The sequence below is a fragment of the Drosophila grimshawi genome, unplaced genomic scaffold (genome assembly GCF_018153295.1).
Source record: "Drosophila grimshawi isolate 15287-2541.00 unplaced genomic scaffold, ASM1815329v1 contig_1377, whole genome shotgun sequence".
Classification (NCBI taxonomy): Eukaryota; Metazoa; Arthropoda; class Insecta; order Diptera; family Drosophilidae; genus Drosophila; species Drosophila grimshawi.
Window position 1 is genome coordinate 1,469,430 of NW_025062900.1, and position 22,121 is coordinate 1,491,550.

The 22,121-nt window shown below is 36.6% G+C and overlaps 1 protein-coding gene across 1 annotated transcript in view; it reads right to left on the reverse strand.

The window, feature by feature from the left end:
• The window catches only part of LOC6562691, a 39,473-nt gene extending 20,240 nt beyond the window's left edge, over positions 1 to 19,233 (reverse strand). Inside the window, exons 1-2 of the mRNA XM_032735886.1 lie at positions 19,126 to 19,233; positions 56 to 310 (exon numbers count right to left, since the gene is read on the reverse strand). Of these exons, the coding sequence (XP_032591777.1) occupies positions 56 to 310; positions 19,126 to 19,233 (363 nt within the window). The remainder of the gene's footprint in view (positions 1 to 55; positions 311 to 19,125) is intronic.
• Between the last annotated feature and the right edge of the window lie 2,888 nt (positions 19,234 to 22,121).

Here is a 22,121-nt window from a genome sequence, read left to right on the forward strand (position 1 = left end):
AAGAAGAAGAAGCAGAAGAAAAATAAAGAGAAAAAAAATTAAATAAAAAACTCACCTCATGAAAGGTGTCCAAGCGATTATCGCTGCCACTGATGATGCCCCCTCTTTGCTGCTGCTGTTGGCGCGGCACGCGCTTCAGCTGACGTAGCAAGGAGAGCGGGGGCGAGGTTGTTAATAAGTTGCGCCGTAACTGGGTGAATTTGTGCGACCACTTGCCCCGGCTCTGTGTCGCATAATCCAAATCACTTGTTGCATCCACGTCATCATTTACATCCTTGGCATCAAAATCATCATTGTCCGCATAATCCAACTTGTTGCATCCACCTCATCACTTACATCCTCGGCATCAAAATCAAAATCATCATCAGCATCAACGTGAGCATCGTCATCAGCATAAGTTTCATCATTTATTTGTTGTTTTCTGTTTTGAATTAGCGCATTTATTGTGTCCCTTCTTATTGTTGCAGCACTCGATTTGGCTTCCCTTGCGGCAACCAATGCGTTGAGCAGCAAAAAAAGCAGCAGACAAAGTAAAACACGCCACTTTTCGGACATTTTTTTAAATGCTTCTTTTTTTAGTCTCGAATTATAATTGATTTATGTCTGTTTAGTTAACTAAAATATAAAATGATATATATTTGTTTTATTTTTTACCATTTATTTTTATTATATGTATTGGCTTTTATTTTAAAAAGTATATATATATATATATATATAACAAATATGTAAATTTAAAATTAAAAGCAAACTTTGTTTTATATTTATTATTTGTCCAAAATTATTATTTTATTTAACTATTATTTTTATTATTATTATTATTTTTATTTCACTTAGTATTTGTTTCCTCTATCAAAATTGTCGTTTATTTAATTATGCTTTCTATATATGTATTTATTTTTTATTTACAAAAAATTACGAAATACGAAATATTTCAATACTTTTTTTGTTCTGCTTTTTTCTTGTGCAGCAGCTGCTCAGACTCAACTCGACTTATTTGTGGGTTTTGTATTTATTTAGATTTTTTGTTAATTTTTCAGAAAATGCTGTCAATTTGTGAACCGGCTGCTTGTCAAATTGGCATTTCTTTAACGGCTAAAAATATTTTGTGAACCATGCCGACTTTTTTTTTCCTGTTACACTTTTAGATTGCCTCTACTTTTTTTTTTTTAAATATATGTATATTTTTTAATTTTGCACACACTTTTGACTTTTATTTTCAAATGATGAACATTATATGTTTTTTTGTGTTGAAGACGCGTCTTTTTAAATAATTTCTTTAGTTTGATTGCGAAAACGATGCGCGCTCGTTTTTAGTGCGATGTGAACGCGTCGACAGTTCTCTTCTTTCTGAGGGCAGCGGCAGACAGCAGCCAGCAGCAAAAGCTTCGTTAATTTGCTCTCTCTCTTCTCGCGCTCTCTTTGAACGATCGTTGCGCTTGTGTGCGTATGCTTGTGCGCAACGACTGCATCGCATGCGTGTCTTTGATTGGGAGAGTCTGTCTTTGTGTGTGTGGGTGTCAAAATGTAACGGAGGACTTACTTTGCATGCAAATCACCTTAGACAATCTCTCGCTCGCTCTCGCGCGCTCTTGCCGTCAACGTGCGTGTGATATCACTTTTTTCGGTGGTCGCGTCGGCTTTGCTTTAGTTTCCGGCGTTTGTGTGCGTGCGTGTTTGAAGCGCAGCTATGCTTTATGTTTTGTGTTTTGTGCTCTCCTTCGCAAATGACTCAGCGCCTGCGCCCAAATTGTGCAGCCGACGTCGTCTCATATTTATTTATAGTATATTGATAAGCTGATCTCATCTCGCGCATGCGTATGTGTGTGTCCGTATGTGTGTGTAATTTCACCTAATAAAAGGTGCACGCATTGCTGCTCTGCTGCTGCACTGCTGTCGTTGCCGCCGTTATCTAAAGGCGACAATTAAAGTGATTTATTTTCACGACTTTGCAAACGCATTTTGCTATGCAAATATACAAAACATATACAGTTTCGCTCTCAGTATTTGTGCAATCCGATTAGCATGTGGGCTAGGCAAAGTGGCGCCAACAACAAGAACTACAACAACGGCATTTCAATGTTTGTCTGGCAAATCAGAATTCTGCAAAGCTGCAAAAGCTTTTGTGAAGCATTCTGGTTAATTGGCATCTGACTACAACTCGTGCTCTAGCTCACTCCAACAACCCCATCACACCCCCTGCCACCCTCCATTCCCTCCCTCTTTTTCAATATATCCCTCTCTCAAGCTGCAAATTTGAGCTCGTTTTAATTGATATCATTTAATTAACTATTGAATTCTTGCTTGTCGCACATTTTTTCACATATTTTACTTTGTTTATTAGCTTATCTATTAGTTATTAAATTATTTTTTACTATATAATTTATTAAACAAATGTTCTAACACAAAATCGTTCAACATTTATTGCATAGATTGGGAAAAACCGTGAATAATAGCAATCAGATAAAAAGAACTTTTTCATATTATATATATCATCTAATCTGAGAGCGTCCCATTGATCTGGCATTGTACTTGTTAGCTTTTTCTTGATCTTGGAACTTAAGCACATATGAAATTTACATTTAATTGTTATATATATGTATATATATTATATATATATGTTACTGTAAAACCGCATTTTCTATACTTCCATTGCAGCGTACTAAAAATATTACGCTTGCATTTTTGCTCAATTTGTAATCACAATTTTGATGTTCGTTGGCGCCGCAAATCTTCAAAGTTACCCAACAAACAAATGATTCACAAGATCAAATTAGGCATGAAACATAATCGAGATAATAAGCATGACTAAATTAATGGCAAATCGTGGTTAACAGGAAGTATTAAATTAAATATGAAATATAAAAAACAAATATTATCAAATGAAAAATATAAAATAAGAGAGCTTTGCAGAAGGAGAACTTCAAATATTATAGTATCTATACATATATATATGTATATATATATATCTATATATTTTTTGGGAAATATATTATGGATATGGTCTTCATGGGAAGTGGTGCGAGGTGTCAGTTGATTTGCCTGGGAGCCAGTTAAAGGGGCGTGCGTCTGTCAACGGGTTTGTTGCCGCCTCATCTTCTTGTCTGCTGCCTGCTGGCAGGGCCAAAGATGCCCCAAACAACTCAAAAACCTCTTAGCAGTGCTCAGTTCTCAGTCAATTCTCAGTTCTCCATCAGTTCTCAGTTGGATTTTTCGCTTGCATTTTATTTATGGCCTGTGGCTGCCTTAGCTAATAGCGCATAAATCTTATTAATGATCTTGTCAAGTGACTGCAAGACACCCCAACTAATATACAGAACTTATATGTATATATATATATACACTCAGAAAAAGTATTGCCCTAAATTTGACTTTTGGTGCCTTATTATTCAGAAAGTAAATTGCCAAAGTTTTTATACGAAAACCATTTTGTTTGCATTTTTAAATTTCAGGTTAAATTGTTCTAAAACTTGGAAAAAAATGTGTCTAATTTTCAGGATGTTTTTTTTCTATGTTCGAATCAATAAAATAATTCCTTTACTAACATTTGTGTTAATTATTTTATTTTTTTCTACATTTTAGAAATGTTTTTCTTACTAAAATACATTTTTTGGAATAAAAATGTCATATTTTTGGGCGTTTCTAAATTATATTTTTTTTCCTTATTTTTTAGAAATTATTTTGAAAAACTATATATTTTTTAGGCGATTTTCTAATATGTTGGGCGATTTTTTTGCCAAGTGCATGGAAAAAAAACTCTGCCCAAAATTTGAGCTATATATTTTATGCATAACAAGTTGGCGTCAAAAGTATTTCGATTTTCTGCGTGTATTATATAAACGGAGTCTGTCTGTCTCTCTGTCAGTTTGTCACTTTGTCCGTTCCTCAGTCTGTCGCTTCGTCATGCTGTCAACAGGTTGGTTTTCTAGTCGCGTATTTTGCTCTGTGGATGGACAACAACTCTCAACGCCAGCAGTCAATTTGTCTGTCTCCCCAACAGACAATCAGACAATGGCTAAGCCTCTTTTCCTTTTTTTTTTAAATGCTCAACTGTGCTGAATTCTGACACTATGTTGCACACACACACATATACACACACACCCATACAAAGTATGACATAAGTTTTTAAGTAGAAGAGTTTAACACTGGAATTTTGCATACGTTTTCTATTGAATTCAAGTTCTCCCCATCTCTCTCTCTCACTCTCTATGTGTCTCTATATCTTATATATATATATATATATATGGATAAGAAACGGCTTCCGGTTTCTTCTCATGTCTCTCAGCCATCTCCTGTTTGGACTTATTTAATTCAACTCGTCTATTTTTTACCCATTAAAAATAATTAAAAAGGGCTTAATGGTTTTCTGCATAACTATGTAACAGGCTCTATGAACTTGTAAGCTATATATATATTCCTGATCAGCAGCAAACAGCAGAGTCGATATATATAATTTATATAAAACAACTGACTACAGGGTATATTGTAGTCGGGCTCACTCGACTGCAGCTTTCTCACTTGTTGCTTGCTGCAAAGTTTGACAGCTCATCTCTGTGTGTGTGTATGTGTTTGTATCTGTGAGTGTGTATCTGTGTCCGTCTGGGTGTGTTTATTGGGCGTTTTGTACGATCTTTGGTCTTAAAATGATTAATGCATTTCTCCTAATTGTTTGACATGTTTTTATGCATTAGTCACGCCAACAAGCAGAACAACAAGCGCATCAACAACAACAACAAACAGCACCAAACCATAACAACAACAAATATTTCTTGGAGCTGCTCATTTCTATCAGATTCCCCTTAAAAATCACTCGTTCTTTTTTTTAATGTTTCAATTTGTTGTGAGCTGAGTGTGTGTGCTTGTGTGTGTGAATGTGGTGTGTATGAGTATGGTGTGTGATTGGTGTGTCTGGAATGTGTGGCAGGTCTGAGCTGCAAGCAAGTTGAGTTCTCAAACACTCAATCAGAACGAGACTCAGATACATTTTGTGAGTTGCACGAGGAACTGAGGAATACAAATATAATTACACAGTTAGTCTACGGCAGATACGCAGATACTTCTTTTGATGAAGTATTCTTACAGATACTTTTTAGATTTCAAATTTATAAACTATCATGTTTTTAAATAAATAAAAAGTAAATTTAACTTTTCTAAGTGGTCTAAAAAGAAGGAAAAGTTGGAATCGAAACTATAATCACAATCGAGATTCAACATTTTTTTTGATTTTAGTATGAACTTGGAACAGGAACCGGAACGTTATTCAAAATACAAACGTGAACGAAAATCAATATATTATTAAGCATTAGTAATTAGAATTAACCTGCTTTTATAAACTTCTATTAGAATTGAACACTTTTGTAGATTCTTTTTGCATTTAATGATTGATGATTCTCGGAATCTTTTTAACACCCTTCATCTAAAAATACTGATCACTTTTGTAGATTCTTTTTGCTTTTTGCATTTAGTGATTAGCAGAATCCGAGCCTGAACCGTTCCAGTTGCACACCCTTCATCTATTCCTATATTGCTCACTTTGCGGTCTCCTTTCGAGTTTAATGATTAAACCAAATCCATTTATCGATAAGCTCGACGCTTAACCCAGTTTTAGTTTTTCTATATTTTTTGTGGGGGCGTCAAGTGTAACTTTTGCTCTCTCTTTCTCTCAGTCACTCTATTTCTATCTTTATCTTTATCTATATATCTATATCTATTGCATTTTGAAAGCACGTTCCATTTTGTTATTGTTGGTTGTTTGTCTGTTTGTCTGCTTGGTGTCTGCGGTCTTTTTTTATGTTTTTTGTTTCTTTTTTTCCGATTGAACTACAGAATTGTCAATTAGTGAAAGTGGAAGTGTCGCTTTTGGCCCCCTTTCCTCCTTTCCCCCTATGCACCACTGAAAAGCCCCGCCCCTGGCTGATTTCAAGCATTTGTTTACTAAACGCTTTCGTGGATGAATTCGTTTTGTGGATTTCTGGCTTACTTTTAAGATCTTGTTCGAGACGTGTGAGAATTGTGTTCAACATGATTTACACTTTGGCTCCGAGCTCGGATCACTTTTCACTTTCCATAGGAGTGTATGCGAATGGGAATTGTATTGTGGAGTACACTCAAAGAAAAGCACTGGGCCAAGTTCAAGTTCAAGGGGGATACAATTCTTGAATTGAAATCAATACTTAATTCAAGCGGATAAAAGAACTAACAGATGATAGAGATATAAATCTAGTAAATAAATAAGTAATCCATTTAGTACTGAACATTTTAACGAAATAAATATATGATATATATAAAATATAATCATGCTATATGCAGAAATTAAAGTCATCAGTTTAGTATTGAAAATTAACAATAAATTAACATAAAATACATAATAAAGATATAATATAGTAGTAACAATATATATAGCAAAGCAATCAATTTAGCAATGAAAATGAGAATGAAATAATCACATAATCTGAAAGAAAAATAAATACAGATATAACACATAATAAAGTAATCAAATTAGCAGAAGGAGACAGGAATCTCTACTTATTAACCAATTCCAAAGCAAGCTAGCATTAAGATTCTCCGATTTGTTTACTCTGACTGCATTTTAAATAGGTCGCTGTTTGTTTTTGATTTTATTTGCTGGCAAGTGCAGAAATGGCTCAAAGGCCATTCTGGCCATAAAATATGGTCAATGTGCAAATACGGCACACAAATTATCGGCCCTGTGGGCAGACTTAAGACTTAAGAGGCGCAAATTTATTGGCCACATTGGTCACGATAAGCGGACGACAGCCAGGATTAAAACATGGTCAAGACAAATTGTTCTCCACAAAAAGGTAAAAACCCAATTGAGATACAAATGCAAAAGCAAAACAACAACAAAGACAAAGACAATAGCAACAAATAGTTAAAAGCCGGCAAACAGCTGGCCAACAGTGACAAAAAAAAACGAGGAAGAAGAAAAGAAAACAGCCCAGAAACGCTGCCAAGAAATGTTGGCCAGAAACACACAAAATAAAATAGCGAATGCAAAAATTGGCAGCAAAGTAAACAAAATGCAAAAGCAAATTCAAATTGCGTTCAAAACGAAACCAAAATACTCTTTAATTGCAATTTGTAAGCCAGAGATAGAGGTAGAGAGAGAGAGAGAGAGGAAGGGGCAAAGAGAGACGTAGAAAGAGAGAGAAATAGAGTAAGAAGTTTGCTTAAAATAAACTCAATTTGTGATCCTTATTCAATTTTGATAACATTATTGCAGCTGATCATTTGTCTCTTTTATGACTATCGGAAATCGATTAGTGTCGTTATTGCAGTTATCGATAAAAAATACCCGATCTGCCTAATATATTCCAAATTACAAGTCTATAGCTCTCCTCTAGTAGCTGAGCTCAGTTTTAGACAGCCTGAGCTAAATCGACTCGACTTCCTTCTGCCATTTTAATTGGAAAGCGCTAACTACCAATAAAAAGAACTGATAAATTAGAGATGAAAAATAGTTCATTAAACAAATGCGAAATAAAATGCTTATAAATAGTTTAATAAACAGGTCGCGTGACAAATTTATAATACCCCAAATGGAAATCAAGTAAACGCGTCAAGCGAAATAAATAGTTTTTGGCAAAATAGATGCAAAAAATAAAATAAAATACGATAAAATAAATAAATGTGTAGACATAGACATGCCGGCGACCGCAACATTAAAATGACAACAACAACAACAACAAATGCGAAAAAGCGACAACAACAACAAAGATGACAACAATTGTTGTTAATGATGATGCATGTTGGATTGCCGGATTCGAACTCGGATTCGGGCCGTTTTTCAATTGGGTCTTTTTAGCCGTAATGCGTAACAAGTTGGCAACAAGATGGGTGAGGGGAATGAGAGGAATCTTTAGTATATATTTATTTTTGGAGACACTTTGTCGTCGTTGTCTTTGTTGGCTTATTTAGTGTCTGCGCCAGTTTTGTGGCCCAAACGATTTTGACCACTGCTGCGGTTTGCGTTTTGTGTTTTGCGTGGGCCACATTCGAAAATACAAAACACAAAACGCAGAACAAAAATCTTATAAAATGAAACGATATGAAATGAAATGAATTGCCTTATTTTTGGCAGTAAGCGCAAGTGTTAATTTGCTTTATGATCAAAGTTGTGGCAGCTTTTGGCAGCACAAATGGGTCATTTTAGCCAATTTGGCAGCAACATTAGCTAACTCAATTAGCATATATCACTTTTAACGGTATTTATTCTCAATGGCAGAAAGCTGCTAAGTTGAAGTGCGAATTGTATTGATTATATTAAAAGTTGCTTAAATTATTGATTGAAGTTAAATCGATTTTATATAAGGTATTTGAAAGGGAACTGAATAACAATAGCAGAATGTTTAATTATACTCTTGATCAGCATTAAATATAAATAAAATAAATATATGGTTATAAAATAAATAATACATGTACATATATACTTGATCAACATTACTGTTTGTCTGAAGGAAAACTTGGAAAAGCGTTAGCACCTATTGTCGAAACACACCCAACGCGAAAAAGTCTGTGAAAAGTCAGGCACCCATTTTCCGACACTTCCGACAAGTCTCGTCGCATCTGAAGGCCCAAAGCGAGAAGTGTGAGAGGAGAGAGAAGAGTGAGAAGAGAAAGAAGAGAAACGCCCACTTGGCTAATACACGATGGCCAAGAAGTAACTGCCGCAAAGACAAAAGACAATCACGTCGCCAAATTGGTTTACAATAACTGCAAAGCGACTCAAATAATAGCAAAACGTGGACAGGGTGTGGGATGTGGGGGGTGGGGAGGGGGAGGGGGTGTGGTAGACTAAGAGGAGAGAGGGGAAGGGGAAGGGGAATGGGCTAGGGGTATATAGGAAAAACCGCACACAGTGGAAAAAAATGGCAAATTTACAAAAGCAATTTGCATAAAAGTCATATTTTGCACAGTCGCCAGCCGAGCCTGCAGACATTGTCTCATTTTTCCACTCGTTTGGCAGACAAGCACACAACAACCAGCACAACACACACACAAACACTCACACACATCACACACACACATCACACACACACTCGCAAAAAATCACAGTTGAAAAATTTAAAATAGTCAACAGTCGCAAACAATTTATGAGCAAAAAATGCAAAAAAAACGCGCGATTTCATAATCGAAGCTGGCAGCAACAGTTCCCCCCACACACACCCCTCCCCCTTGCCATGCCTTGTCACACCCCTGTCATGCCCCGCCACACATATGCAGATGAGGCAAGAAATGTTTTTGGCGCTAAGGTCAACCGGTAATAATAAACCTCCCGAATGCCCCCAAGGCAATTAAGCCAATGCGCCAAAAATAAACAAATATTAAATTTACTATTAGCCGAATGTTAAATACCCTTCAAATTTAAATCTATATTTATATCTATATAGCTATATCCATATCTATAGTTATATAGGGAGTATTTCCAGTTTTATTATATTTACATTTATTTATTATTATATTTATATTTAGGATCGATAGATAGTTAAATAGAAAACATATCGATTAGATTGACTCGTATGATAAAGATAATTATGAAAATATAATTATAAATATACATTTATTTCCAAAATGTGGAAGTAAATATAAGATATATATAAATAAAATAAATAAAATGTGTAGAAATGAGATTATAAAACCTAAAAAGGTTTCTTAAAAGTAAACAGTATTTTTGAAAAATTAGAAAAGGAAATAAAATATATTCTTGGAACTTGCAATTAGGCGACTTCAAATCCTTTTCTATCAGCTGTATCATATTTGTAGGAATTTATTCAAGATTTATTTATTTCTTCAAGTTTTTCTTCTTAACAACCAACTCATAATACCCTCTCTAAGGGTATCTTCAAAATTAAAACCCAGACACGACAATTTTTGGCTTTTTGACACAGAAATTTGGCTACGCTTGGTTAATCAAATTGCATGCACAGAAGGGAAGACTTCCAGATGGGGAAGGAGGGGATGGAGGTATGGGAATGGAGGAGCTGTGATAGATGAGGTTTTCCTCAACAAAAAAAAGAAGAAAAATGAACAAGCAATACTAATTGGGTGGTAATGGGAGGGGATTATTGCACCAAGTGCATCAGCTATCAAGTGCGCTTTGTTATGCCTGAGTCTGTGTGCGTGTGTGTGTGTGTATGTGTGTGTGCGTGTGTGTGTGTGTGTGTGTTGTATTCAATCAATCAAACTGCGACGCCGTCGCGTCAGTTTTTGTGGCCAACTGCAACCAAGTCTGCCTCTAGTTACGAGCCAGTTGAAGCATTTACCTGCTCGAATCGGCCACGTGCTTATTAGCTAACAACACACACACACACACACATATAATACACACACACACACATAGTACATACACACACACACATGATACACACACACATACGCAATAAGCTTCTGCTTTGACATAACTTTCAAACGGGGGTCTTTGCGGGTCCATTGTCTGACTCACGTGCATCGCATTACGCCGCATTTAATTATCAGCAAATACACTCGCCAAAATATATGAGCTAGAAGTTGGAAATAAAACAAAAACAAACTTTCTGTTTGTCGAAAACTGAACTCATTTGTTTCTTAAAGTTAACAATTATTACTTTGTATTTCTCGCAGTTTGTTTTCAGTAAATAAAACTTAGATTTTGGTTGCAGAGCTGTTTAAATCGTAGATCGCTTTAAAGTCTTGATATTTTTGACGCAACAAGGTTGCCACAAAGTGTGGCAACGTGGGTTTTCAGTGTTTGGCTATTTGAACTTGAACTCCGTTCGAGATATGCGCGCAGAGATTAACAATTGGAAATATATATGTATATCTATATATATAAAGCGCTGCATAAGCTGAGGCGTTTCACTGATAGGCGATAAGAGATAATTGTAATACACGCTTATTACACGTTTGTCGGAGAGCAACCTCTCCTCCCCATCCGCCCACTTCCCCTGCTGCTGCTGTTGCTGCTGCTGCTGCTGCCTCTGTCGATTCTAATCGGGCATGTTTGACAAACAATAACAAGACGAGCAACAAGACGAGGAACAACAACTGAACATTGTGCACACAATGCCAGACCTGGCCAAACCAGACCACAGTCCGAGATGCACAAATGAAAGATTAGATTTATTTACAGATGGAAGAAATTGCTGAGTGATCAACGATAGTTGGGTTAGTGAAAGGAACATGTTGGAGAACAGACAGGGATGAGGTAGGGATCAGTTTTAAATGGACTTCATATATGACTTACATAATGAATGTAATTTAGTTTGAAGAATCCATAGAAAAATCACGCACGAATCTGAGAAGCTATTAAAATAGGGGTCGGGGAGAAGATCTAACGTAATGATTGCAAGTAGATTGGCAAGTGACAAGACTTTCTACTTCTTTGACTATTAATTAAATAACGAATATCAATGATGACAAGGATCAAAGTAGAACTGATTTTATTATGTATTATTTATATTTGTATTTGATTATTGATCAATTTGTTATTACTTACTGTTAAGTGTCTGTCCAAAGATTTTCTCACGCGCTCATCTCTAGAATGCAGTCATGGACAACAGCACTGAATGCTGCTCAAAGGCAAGCAAGGAGGTCTCCCAGACAACAATGAAGACAACGGCGAAGACATCGTCGATTAGTCGAGATCAGGTCTGGCCCAGGCGGACAAGGGCGCGCCTTTGATGGCATCTCTTTGAGTTTTACTATGTTTGGTTTTGGATCTGTGTTTTGGTTTGGGTTGCAGCTCTGCTTTTGCCCCGACATTTCCCTCTCCATTTGTCTGCCTCTGCCTGCATATCCGGGTCGGGTCAGAACTTTGAACTGCCGGCGACAAACAGCAGCCGCAGCAGCAGCAGCAGCAGCAGCTACATTTAAGATCCCAGTGGGGATAGCTTGACCCAATTTGCAGTCACAAATCTTTGTGGGCTACCGTGTCGAGTGACCAAGAGTGACTTCCTTTGGCAACTGGCAGTTTCTGTTTTAGTCCGCCCAAAAATAGCCAGCATTAATCATCAAACTTGTGGCACTTGTTGCAGCTGCCACGCGTGGCACAGTCTGTCGCCAAATTGGCAACCAATGGCGCCCACTCGCAAAATTGCCAAGCATCTAAACAGCCAAATAGCAATAAAAATAAACAAAAAATGCGAAACAACAACACAAATTATTAGCACAATGTTTGATGTTTTATGCATGTGAAATTGGCGAGCCCAAAGAAAAATTTCGTTGTTATATCTATATAACATATATATAAATATATATATATTAAAATTTGTATATACAGAGACATACGCAGATATTAATATGTTTTTCATTTTCTTATGCAATCGCTTTTCAGCACGTATCACATTTGCTTTTGATGTTTGATGTTTAATTTACAATTTCTTAATTTGCTATTCATTCAAAACTATCAATAGATCTAGATTTATAGAAATTGGCTATTAATACAGTTACCAAGAATTATGTTTTCTCGCAATCGTGATAAAGTCTTCAAAATTATATTGTAGTCGTGCTCACTCGACTACAGCATTCCTTTTTATGATATTATAAATATTTGGATATTTTGTTAAGCGAATACTTTTTAAAATATTGTGCTAAATTTAGGAGCACAAAATGTTTTATATATTTGTTAAGCGAGATATCTCGCATAGTTGTAATGCCAGAGACATCAGAATTCAAGGAATATAAATTGTGGACTTCTTTAGGTTGTTAATCATTGAACATCAACAGAAAGTAACTTTTACACCCATACACCAATTAAGTGTCTTGCATTCGATTTGATTAATTCTATATACATAAAACTATTTTAAATTGATTCGCATAACTTTTATGCTGTTTCACTTGTGTGTCGCAGCTTGATGAAACTTTTTTAATTTCTACTTGAAAACTTGAATAGGTTTTTTTTTGTGTTTGTGTGTTTTTTGCAGGCAGCATGTGGCTCATAAAGATGGCCCACACACATCAGCAACAGCAGCAGCAACAGCATCAGCATCAGCATCAAGTCAGATCATCATCATCAAGTCGAGGCAGACAAGTTTTCCACTCGTTGAGCTCTTGGCAACTGTTTGTCACCTTTTCAAGGCGCTTTTCACAGTTGACATAACCCAAACTTGCATTTTGCAGTCGACAGAATAGCACAAGAGAGGCAAGAGCACTGAATGCCATTGACGCATTGCCTCAATTAACATAAAACTTGCAGCACACACACACATGTCCCGTATACTGTAAAAAATAATAGCTACTTTCGTAATCTCGCACCAAGTATAGAGAACATAGAGCCAAGTTGCTAAGAGTAAAAGTGTGCAGACCATTTCCATATCAAGAGCATTAGTTATTTATTTGTAAAATTGTTAGCTTGTAATAAGTACACTTAAAAAAAATCACCAAATTATTTTGAAAGTAAATTTGCATGTTTGTGGCTTTCTAAAAAGTGCAGATTTGTCTCAAATTTAGAAAAATATGCCTAATTTCAAGAGTGTTGTTTTATTTTTGTGTACCATAGAATAATTCTAATATTCGATTTATTTGTCGATTTAGAGTTAGCCTTTCTAAATTTTACAAATTTAATTCTTAATGTGCAGAAATTGTTTCTAAAAACAAGGAAAACTATCTATCATTAACTAAAATGGTGGGCGATTTTTATTCTGAGTGTACTAAGCACAATACTCTACTAACGAGTCCTAAATTAGGGAAAGAATACAAATAAGAGATACATTTTATTAAGGATATGCGGCAGATGCAGCAGTAAAACCAATGTGGAGTTCGAAGTGGATTTTTTCGGCAAGTGTGCACATGTCGTCCGTCTTGGCTGGCAATATTAGCGCTTTTCATTACCACCTCTCAAGTCTTTGCCGCGCTTCCTTTATGAAATGGCATTTGCATGGCAAAAACTTTTGACTGCCTCTCAAAATGCTGCAACTTGAAAAGACTTCCACTTCCCACGAACTTTCTAATGCGGCGCCGTCATAAAAGTGGAGCAGGAACGACAGGGGGCGGGGGAGGGGCGGGTTAAATGCTAATGCAACGCCTCTTAATCATTTAACAAGCTATCGCCCCGTTTTACTTTTCATATGCTGCCACAGCAAGCTTAAATCGCATGCCATTTTAACTTAGTCAGTGGGTTTTAAATAGAAAGAGAGAGAGAGAGAGAAAGAGAGAGAGAGAGAGAGAGTCGTGGTAGGGGTGGAGGGGGGAGGGAGTAGAGGGTGTTGGTGTATAGGGGACAGATGCTAGTACAATACCCACCCACCCACACACACACACACACACACACACACGCGGTACGTTCGATGGGTCAATGAACGTCTCGAAGGTCTCGAAATGCGCTCGTCTTTTTTTTTTTTATTTCACTCAGTTTTTCAGTTATTATGGGAAAGCCAATTTCCAATTGCTTGTTGCCTGTTGCCAATTGCCAGTTGACTGTTGGCTGTTGCCAATTATTGCGACCTGTTCACGCCCAGATGTCGCAGACGCCGCAGTTGGATAAACGCCAAATTAACAAGCTGTCGTCTATAACAAAAAGAAATATTATATATAACTAAGCACACATATAACAATACACAAGAGAAACACTTAAAACAGTGGCAACGATCATTAAATACCCTCTCTATTTATTTGATAATCAAATGTATTAGGTTTACTAATAAAAGCAAAAAGATAATTTAAATTGATTGATTGTTAGATTGTTTTATGAAGTTCTAAACTAATATGTATTGTGTTCAGTTTGCAAAATGTAAATTCTATAATATTACCCTTTAAAAGCTTGTGTCAAATATAATAATATATCGTTAATACCCTGTTCTATACTCTGCCAGGGCGCATACAATAAAGCACGCCAATTGATTTTCATTTCATTTGGCGAGCGAGCAATAAAAATGATTATTTCGCAATTTAATTGCCACTACAACAAATACAGAGTGAAAAACAAAAATAACAACAACGAGATGATATCGGAAAACAGGCATAAAAGAGCCCAAAGGCCAAATGTGCCAAAGCGTTGATCGTTGAAGTCGAAATCGATTTCGGTTTGGTCTTGAATTTGATTATGAATGTGAATACTGATCGCCTCCTCTCTCTCTCTCTCTCTGTCTATCTATCTCTCTCTCGCTTTTTACTCTCCTCTGGGGGGCACGATGCAATCTTTTGCGATTATTGTGACAGCCACTGGCAGATGTTTTTCTTGTTGTTGTCGTTTATCGCATTTGAAATTGAAAGCCTGTAAAAAAAACACGTTGAAAAATCGTATGCGAAATTGAAATTCGGTTTTTTTCTCAATTTTTGCAGTTTTAATTTGTATTTTTTAACAGTCAACTTTTGGCGTGGGCTGAAAAGAGGTTTATTTTTCTTTTTATAAAAGCCAGTCATCGGTCAAGACCTTTGGCTGTCATTTATTTCTGTGGCCAGCACGGCATTAAAAAATAAACTATTCAATTTTGTAAGCACTACCTGGAACCATGCTTATCTAAAAGCTTTTTCATTTATGAATTGATTGGGCTTGTTTTATTTTTAGTGCATAGCACTTATGTCACAATTATAAGCCAGAAATATATATTTTGTAATATTTTACAACGTTTGCAATGTACAAAACCACTTTGAATGAATCTAAATAGAGACACATAAGCCAAACAAATATGGGAAATAATATTTTTATATAACAAGTCAATTAAACTAAATATAATCATTCGAATTTGTTTCCGAGTGTAGGGGAACATGTTATCAACTCTGAGGACATAATAAACCCTCAACTGGACATGAATTTCTTTAAGACCTAGGGTTAATGGAAGATTATAAGATTAACAAATAGTTCTAACAGATTGATTTATATGATGTGCACTCAATAATAATACTAATTTTAAGACAGTTATTGCTTAATACATTTATAAATGTTGAGCGCCAAGTGTAAGCATAATAATAAAAGTTACCTTTTACTATAAATATTGTACATTTATTAGCAGCTTAAGGCTATTCGCTTAAGCCCTTTGCTGCCAACCAATTCCGATTCACTTCTAACTCGTTAAAATTCTCCATTAATTTCCATAAAGGTTCGTCGCAGATTGCGCAATCAAATTAGGCTTAAACTATTTCAGAATTTGCATAAAAACTCGTAAATTATTGCTTATTGCTGTTATTTATTTGTGGTTTGTGGCAAAACTAATAAAAATCTGTTGGGTGAATTAGAGTTGCCACCCTTTTGTCATTGAATTGACCCACTTAACCCACACAAATCGAAACACGATTTGAAGCCTCGGCGAATGGCAATCAATTGGAATCAGAAGCAGGAAGCAGACTTGAGACTGCGAGAGGTTTTGAGAGGTGCCATTCATTCCATCGCCGATTAACATTATTGTAACGATATATGTTTGTTTGGGGGCAGACATGAGCACAATTTCCGGGGCTAATCATAAATATCAATAAGCCAGCACGAATTTATTAGCAAAAGTAACCGCAAAATGCGAAAACTCGCATCCTCCTAGACGATATCGGGTTCTGGCCAGCAGCTACTACACTTAGACAAAATCGTCCAGAATTTTAGTAAATCGCCATTGAAGGTTGTAGCTTTCTAAAAACCAAGCTTAGCATTTCTAAACCAAGCTTAGCATTTCTAAATCTCAGTGTGGATTTTAAATACAATTTTAAAAATATGTCTAATTTCCAGTTTGTTGTTTTCAATGTTTTTTGTTACTAATATTATTTAATAAACATTCTTTTGTAACATCAGCTAAACGTCGATTTAAAAGCCAAACTAAAAAATTTCATTATTTGTTTTTGAATTTTATTAGGATTTGGATTTCTACTTCTTAAAAATGCATATCTTAACAAGCCTTTCTAAGTTTTAGAAATATAGTTTCTAATATTTCTATATTTCTAAAAACAGTAAACAGTCTTAATATTTTAGGGCGATTTTCATTTGATAGCAATTTATTTTTCTGAGTGTGCTGAATGGAGCCAACCGCGCACATCCAACAAGAACAAGCAGCAGAAACAGCAACAACATCATCGACTCTGACCATTACCATGAGCAACTTCTTCAGCTGTTCTGGTGTTTAGTCGAGGCACTGCCAACAACTAACTCACAGCCCACAGTTCCTCTTCTATGCGAATTGCTAAGCCCCTTTTCACTCCTCTCTCTTCCCCCCGCCCCTCCCTTTTACTTTGCCAGTACAGGCTGCTCTCCATTACTTGAACCGCCTGCGGTCGCAAAGCACTAACAAATCCTTTTGATTAATTCTAATAGCCTCAGATGTGCAGCCTCGACATCATTTCTTTCGTTTAATACTCAATTTAGTGTCTGTTGTTCTATCCTACACCCCGTAAAACTCTCCCCTGACTCCCTACTCCTCTCTCTCTCTCTTGTGGTTATACTCTGCGGCTGCAGACCTGCTACATGGAGTCGTCACCGCCATACCCTGTACGAATTGAAAATTGATCAAGGAAGGGGCATTTTGGTGAGCAGCAAGATGTCTTCTTGAAGAAGTATGTGAAGTAGTACACTTATGTAGATATAGTATATACATAAGAATCAGAAGAAAGCATCTTAGATCCCACCATGTGTATATATTCTTGATCAGCATCAACAAGGCGAATTGATTTAGCCATGTTCGTCTGTTTGAAAAGGACGACCTCAGAGTCTACAAGGCCTACAGATCAGCTTTATTACATTTGATCGATAGCTGATCCCACATATCGAAAGATAAATTATTAATCAATTTAAAAAATTTGATTAAGATTTAATAAGAAACACAGATTCTAAAAATCTATGTTTTTTTTATATTTTCATATTGAACAAACTACAATAGGAGAGTCTATTATGTCTTTAACAGATAACTACAGGGTATGTTCTAGTTAAGCTGTCTCAACTCGAGCACTCTAACTTGTTTCTTATATCATATTGATCAGCTCAATGAGATATTAGGTAGGCGGAAAGTTGTTCCATACATTAAGGATGGCTAACTGTGTTTGTAAAGACAAAAGTTAAATGGGAACCTCAATTACCTCTCTACTGTCTTACAGGGTAACTGCTAGTCGATTACTCTTCCCCACATCGTTCTCAGCTCGCGCCTTGTTGCTGTTGTGGCTTTTTGCGTGCGTTGTGACTAATATGCAAACAAGCGAGCGCCAACAAACACATTGCCAATAACTTAACTTAGCTCAAATGCAACCACACACACACATGAGACACACACACATCACACGCACACACACTCGGCACTTGCTGGCTGACATGATGTGAGCCGCCAAAAAAACAAGTCCAAGTCCGTCGAGACCATAAAAATAAGATTAGCACACGCTTCGCACAGCAGCAACTCTTGGATGGTTGTTGCTGGTTGTTGTTTCAGTTGTTGTTGTTGTTGAACGGCGTCTGTTTGGTTTGCAATTGTGGGTTTGTTTTTGGCCCGATTTGCTTTGCCTCGTTCCTTTGTGGGCACACACACATTTCGCATAGCTAAAACATAGGCTATCACAAACAATGTATGTGTGTGCGTGTGTAAAAGGATTTTTAATGGCTTGAACGTTACGTTACGGTTAACCCCAAATGTGGGCTAAATGGGGCTCACAAGATAATTGAACTCAGCCGAACAGAACTCAACTGAAAAGAACTCAACTGAACAGAACTGGTCTCAGGTAAGCACTGTATTTATGCATATTCGATTCTTAATCGCATCTGGTCAACTTTAATCACTTTCAATTATTATTGCGGTTGTCTGTTGCAAGTGGAAAATAATTGTATTTTATGTGTTAGCTGTGCCTGGTCAACGTCAATTAATATTTATACGATTTTGCGCATTTTTAAAAGTGATAAATTATTTAATAATACATTTTTAGCGGTGTAAACTTCAGTTGCATGTGTAGAGAGACTTTGTTTTGTTTTTATCTTTATATATTAATAAGTAGAATAACAATATTTTAAAGGCTGGAAATCACAGTTGCTTAAAGGAAATTAATTGGATAGAAGGAGCTTGTTGAAATTGAAATTTATGAATTAAACAACAATTAAATATCTCTTTCTTCGGAGCTCCCTCATTCAGGCTGAGGAACCTTTATTAATTTCTGGCTTATATCTTTAAAATCACAACAAATTTCTCTAATTTTTCCGAGACTGTAAATATTTCTCGCTTAATCCAATTTTGCTTCAACCCTAAGTTCCAGCTCCAGCTGAACCTTAACCACGTCGACAACAAGCTCGATGAGTTCTCCCACGGGAGGAGAGCCGAGGAGTTCATCGCTGTTCACATCAAGATACATTTGTATCTACATCTCTGCACACGCACAAAAAGCGCGCATGTGTAAATATTTTTTATTAGCTGCTGCCTTTTGCGGATGGGGCTGGGGTTTGGGGCAGGGGCTGGTGTGTGGTGTGGCACAGGAGGACCCGCATAACCATATCATATATCAATGGGACAAAGGCATTTGGGCCTGGGTTGGGTTCCCTTTTATCCAAGACCGAGGATAATCGCGAATGTTTCAACAATAGAAGAGGGGAGGGTTAAGGGGTGGGGGAGTTGGGGCAACTGTAGTGCGTGCCTGGCTGTTGTGGAGTCTAAAGGTCAGTGTCGTACCCGGCACGATCTTCCACTTAACATTCCCACATTCCCACATTATCCCATCCCATCCCATCCCATTCCATCACAAGTCAAGGTCGCTCTGAATGTGGACAAACAACATTTTTACACTGCTCGCTGCTTCTTCTTCCTCTTCTTTGGTTGAAAGGTGCTTTTAGGAAGGAAAAAATAAACAGAACGTGTGATTTTCTATCTGTGGCATGCAACGTACGCCGTTGTTAACTCATCCATTATATAAGAATTGTGGGGCATGCCTCAAAAAGTATGCAATATAGTTTTTTTTGCTTTCTTTTTGTTTTTTTACTCGGTGACAATAGAAATAGCTGAGACACGAACCGTTTTAGCATCGAATAATTGGTTCACTTTATTTAAATATCTATTTTATATTAATTTGTTTCTTATGGGAGAGTTTTGAGTTAAATTATCAATTTTAAAAGATATTTTTCTACTCTTTTTTCTTTATTTAGAAGTGGAAAGTATTTGGTATTATTTATTTTTACAGAAATCGGTGTTAATTCTCTATTTATAGTTACAACTATTTATTTTCCGTGGAATCAGTTAGAATTTACTAAAGATTTCTTCTCTTTATTTTAAGTATTTGGTATTATTTACTTTTATTGAAATATCTATTGAATTTCAAGGATTTTTTTCTCTTTCTTATTCATATATTGGAGTTAAAGTAGTCACAATTATTTATTTTTAACAGAATCTGTATTTAATTCTAACGAATTTTTTCTTCTCTTCTTTTCTTAAGATGGAAAATATTTCGTTTATTCATTTTATTGAAATTTGCGCTTAATTCTAAAAATATTTTTATTCTTCAGTATAATGCAATTTAAGAGCATAATTCAAATCTATTTATACGAGAAAAACTCAATTTTAAATCAGCACGAATTTAAATCGGGATAGTTGTGTAACATAATAACAGCCTGCACAATGTCGCGTAAAAGCGGACAATTTAAATGTTGCATTTGTTGTTGTTGCAATTAGTTGCATTTTCGTTTTTAGATTTGCATTTGGATATGTGGCATGCAATTAAAAATTGGCGCCCATAAATGCAAATCGTTTTCGCAAATTGTGTTAATGCTTAATTCCGTATAAATGTTTGCTATGTGCGTTTGCCAAACGTAAGCAAAAACCAAAATTAGCACGCACACCCACACAGACACTCGCACACTCGCGCACCCACACACACAGTCGCAGACACACACAGGAGACTCATAAAAATCCAACATTGTAATTGCAAACAATGGCAGACAAAAAATATATGCAGCAAAGCATCTTAAACGAACTGAAAATACTCTTATTTTATGCAGTATGCTTAAAATTTGAGTAAATTATAATTTGTAAGATTATCTGTTAGAATGGGGCAAAACTTATAAAAGCTAAAGCATTGTTAAGGAATGATTTAAAGATTTCTTGTAAAACTGAACCAATTTTCAAAAACTATGTCTAATTAGTGTAAGGCTGACCTCTTGTCAAAAGTTCGGAATCCGATTCCAGCTCGAAAGTTTTCTAATGTTTTCAACAAAATGACAGACAAAAAACAAAGTTACAAAAAATCTGCTTTAAGCTGTAGTTCCATACTAGACCTAAAGTGGAAAAGCAATTTTGGGCTCGATTTCCATATAAAAATTATAGCCTTGTTGAACTGTTGAATTTGTGCCGCATAGATTTCTTGCTGATAAGAAAGAAAATATATGCAACCAAAAAGCCGCACAAAGTGTATACAAAAAGTTGCCAACAGGAAATTGAGTGCCAGCCTCGTGGAAAGGGGGACAAGTGGGAGAAAAGAGGCGAGCTCTGTTGCTCCATGGAAATTTCTGTCTTCCTCTGTGTGTGTGTGCGTGTGTGTGTGTGCGTGTGTGAGTTTCAATTTAAACGCTGCGGCATTTTGCTGTTTGTCGGCATTTCAGCTGCTACCTGTAATTCAGCCACACACATCGCCCATCCCCCTGCACCTTCGCGTGCCCCCTTCGCCACTGGACCTCTGTTTGTGGGCGTGCAGGGGAATTAATTATGCAGGCATATCGTGGGCAAACATCATTGATGCCCCCGCCCATGCCACGCCCACTTGCTGTTTGCTGCAGCTTGTGCAGTTTTACTGCCTGCATTTCTCTGTCTCTCTTTCTCTCTCTCGCTCTCTCTCTTTGTGTGTGCGTGTGCGGTTTTAATTTGTGCATTGATCCTGTTGCCACGCCCACTTAACGCCCCTTGCTGCTGCTGTTTTGGGTTTTCGCGTGATTTCGCATACGAAAATCGAATGGATTTCGCCAGAGAACTCAAGCATTTCTCCATTGCGACTTTAATTGTTTTCATTGACTCTCTCTTTCTCTTTCGCTCTCTCTCTCTCTCTCTCTCTCTCTCTCTTCTGTCTCTCTCTATCACTCTCTAATTGCACAGTTAACTGGATGTTGTTGGTTGCCGTGGCCTCTTGGCTGCCAGGGGGCGCCAACATCATCGTTAACCCTTTTGGCTTACGCCGCCTGTTTATAAATTCTATAAATTTTAGATCATAATCCTCAAACCACATCGCTTGTGTGTGTGTGTGTGTGTGTGTGTGTGTGTACT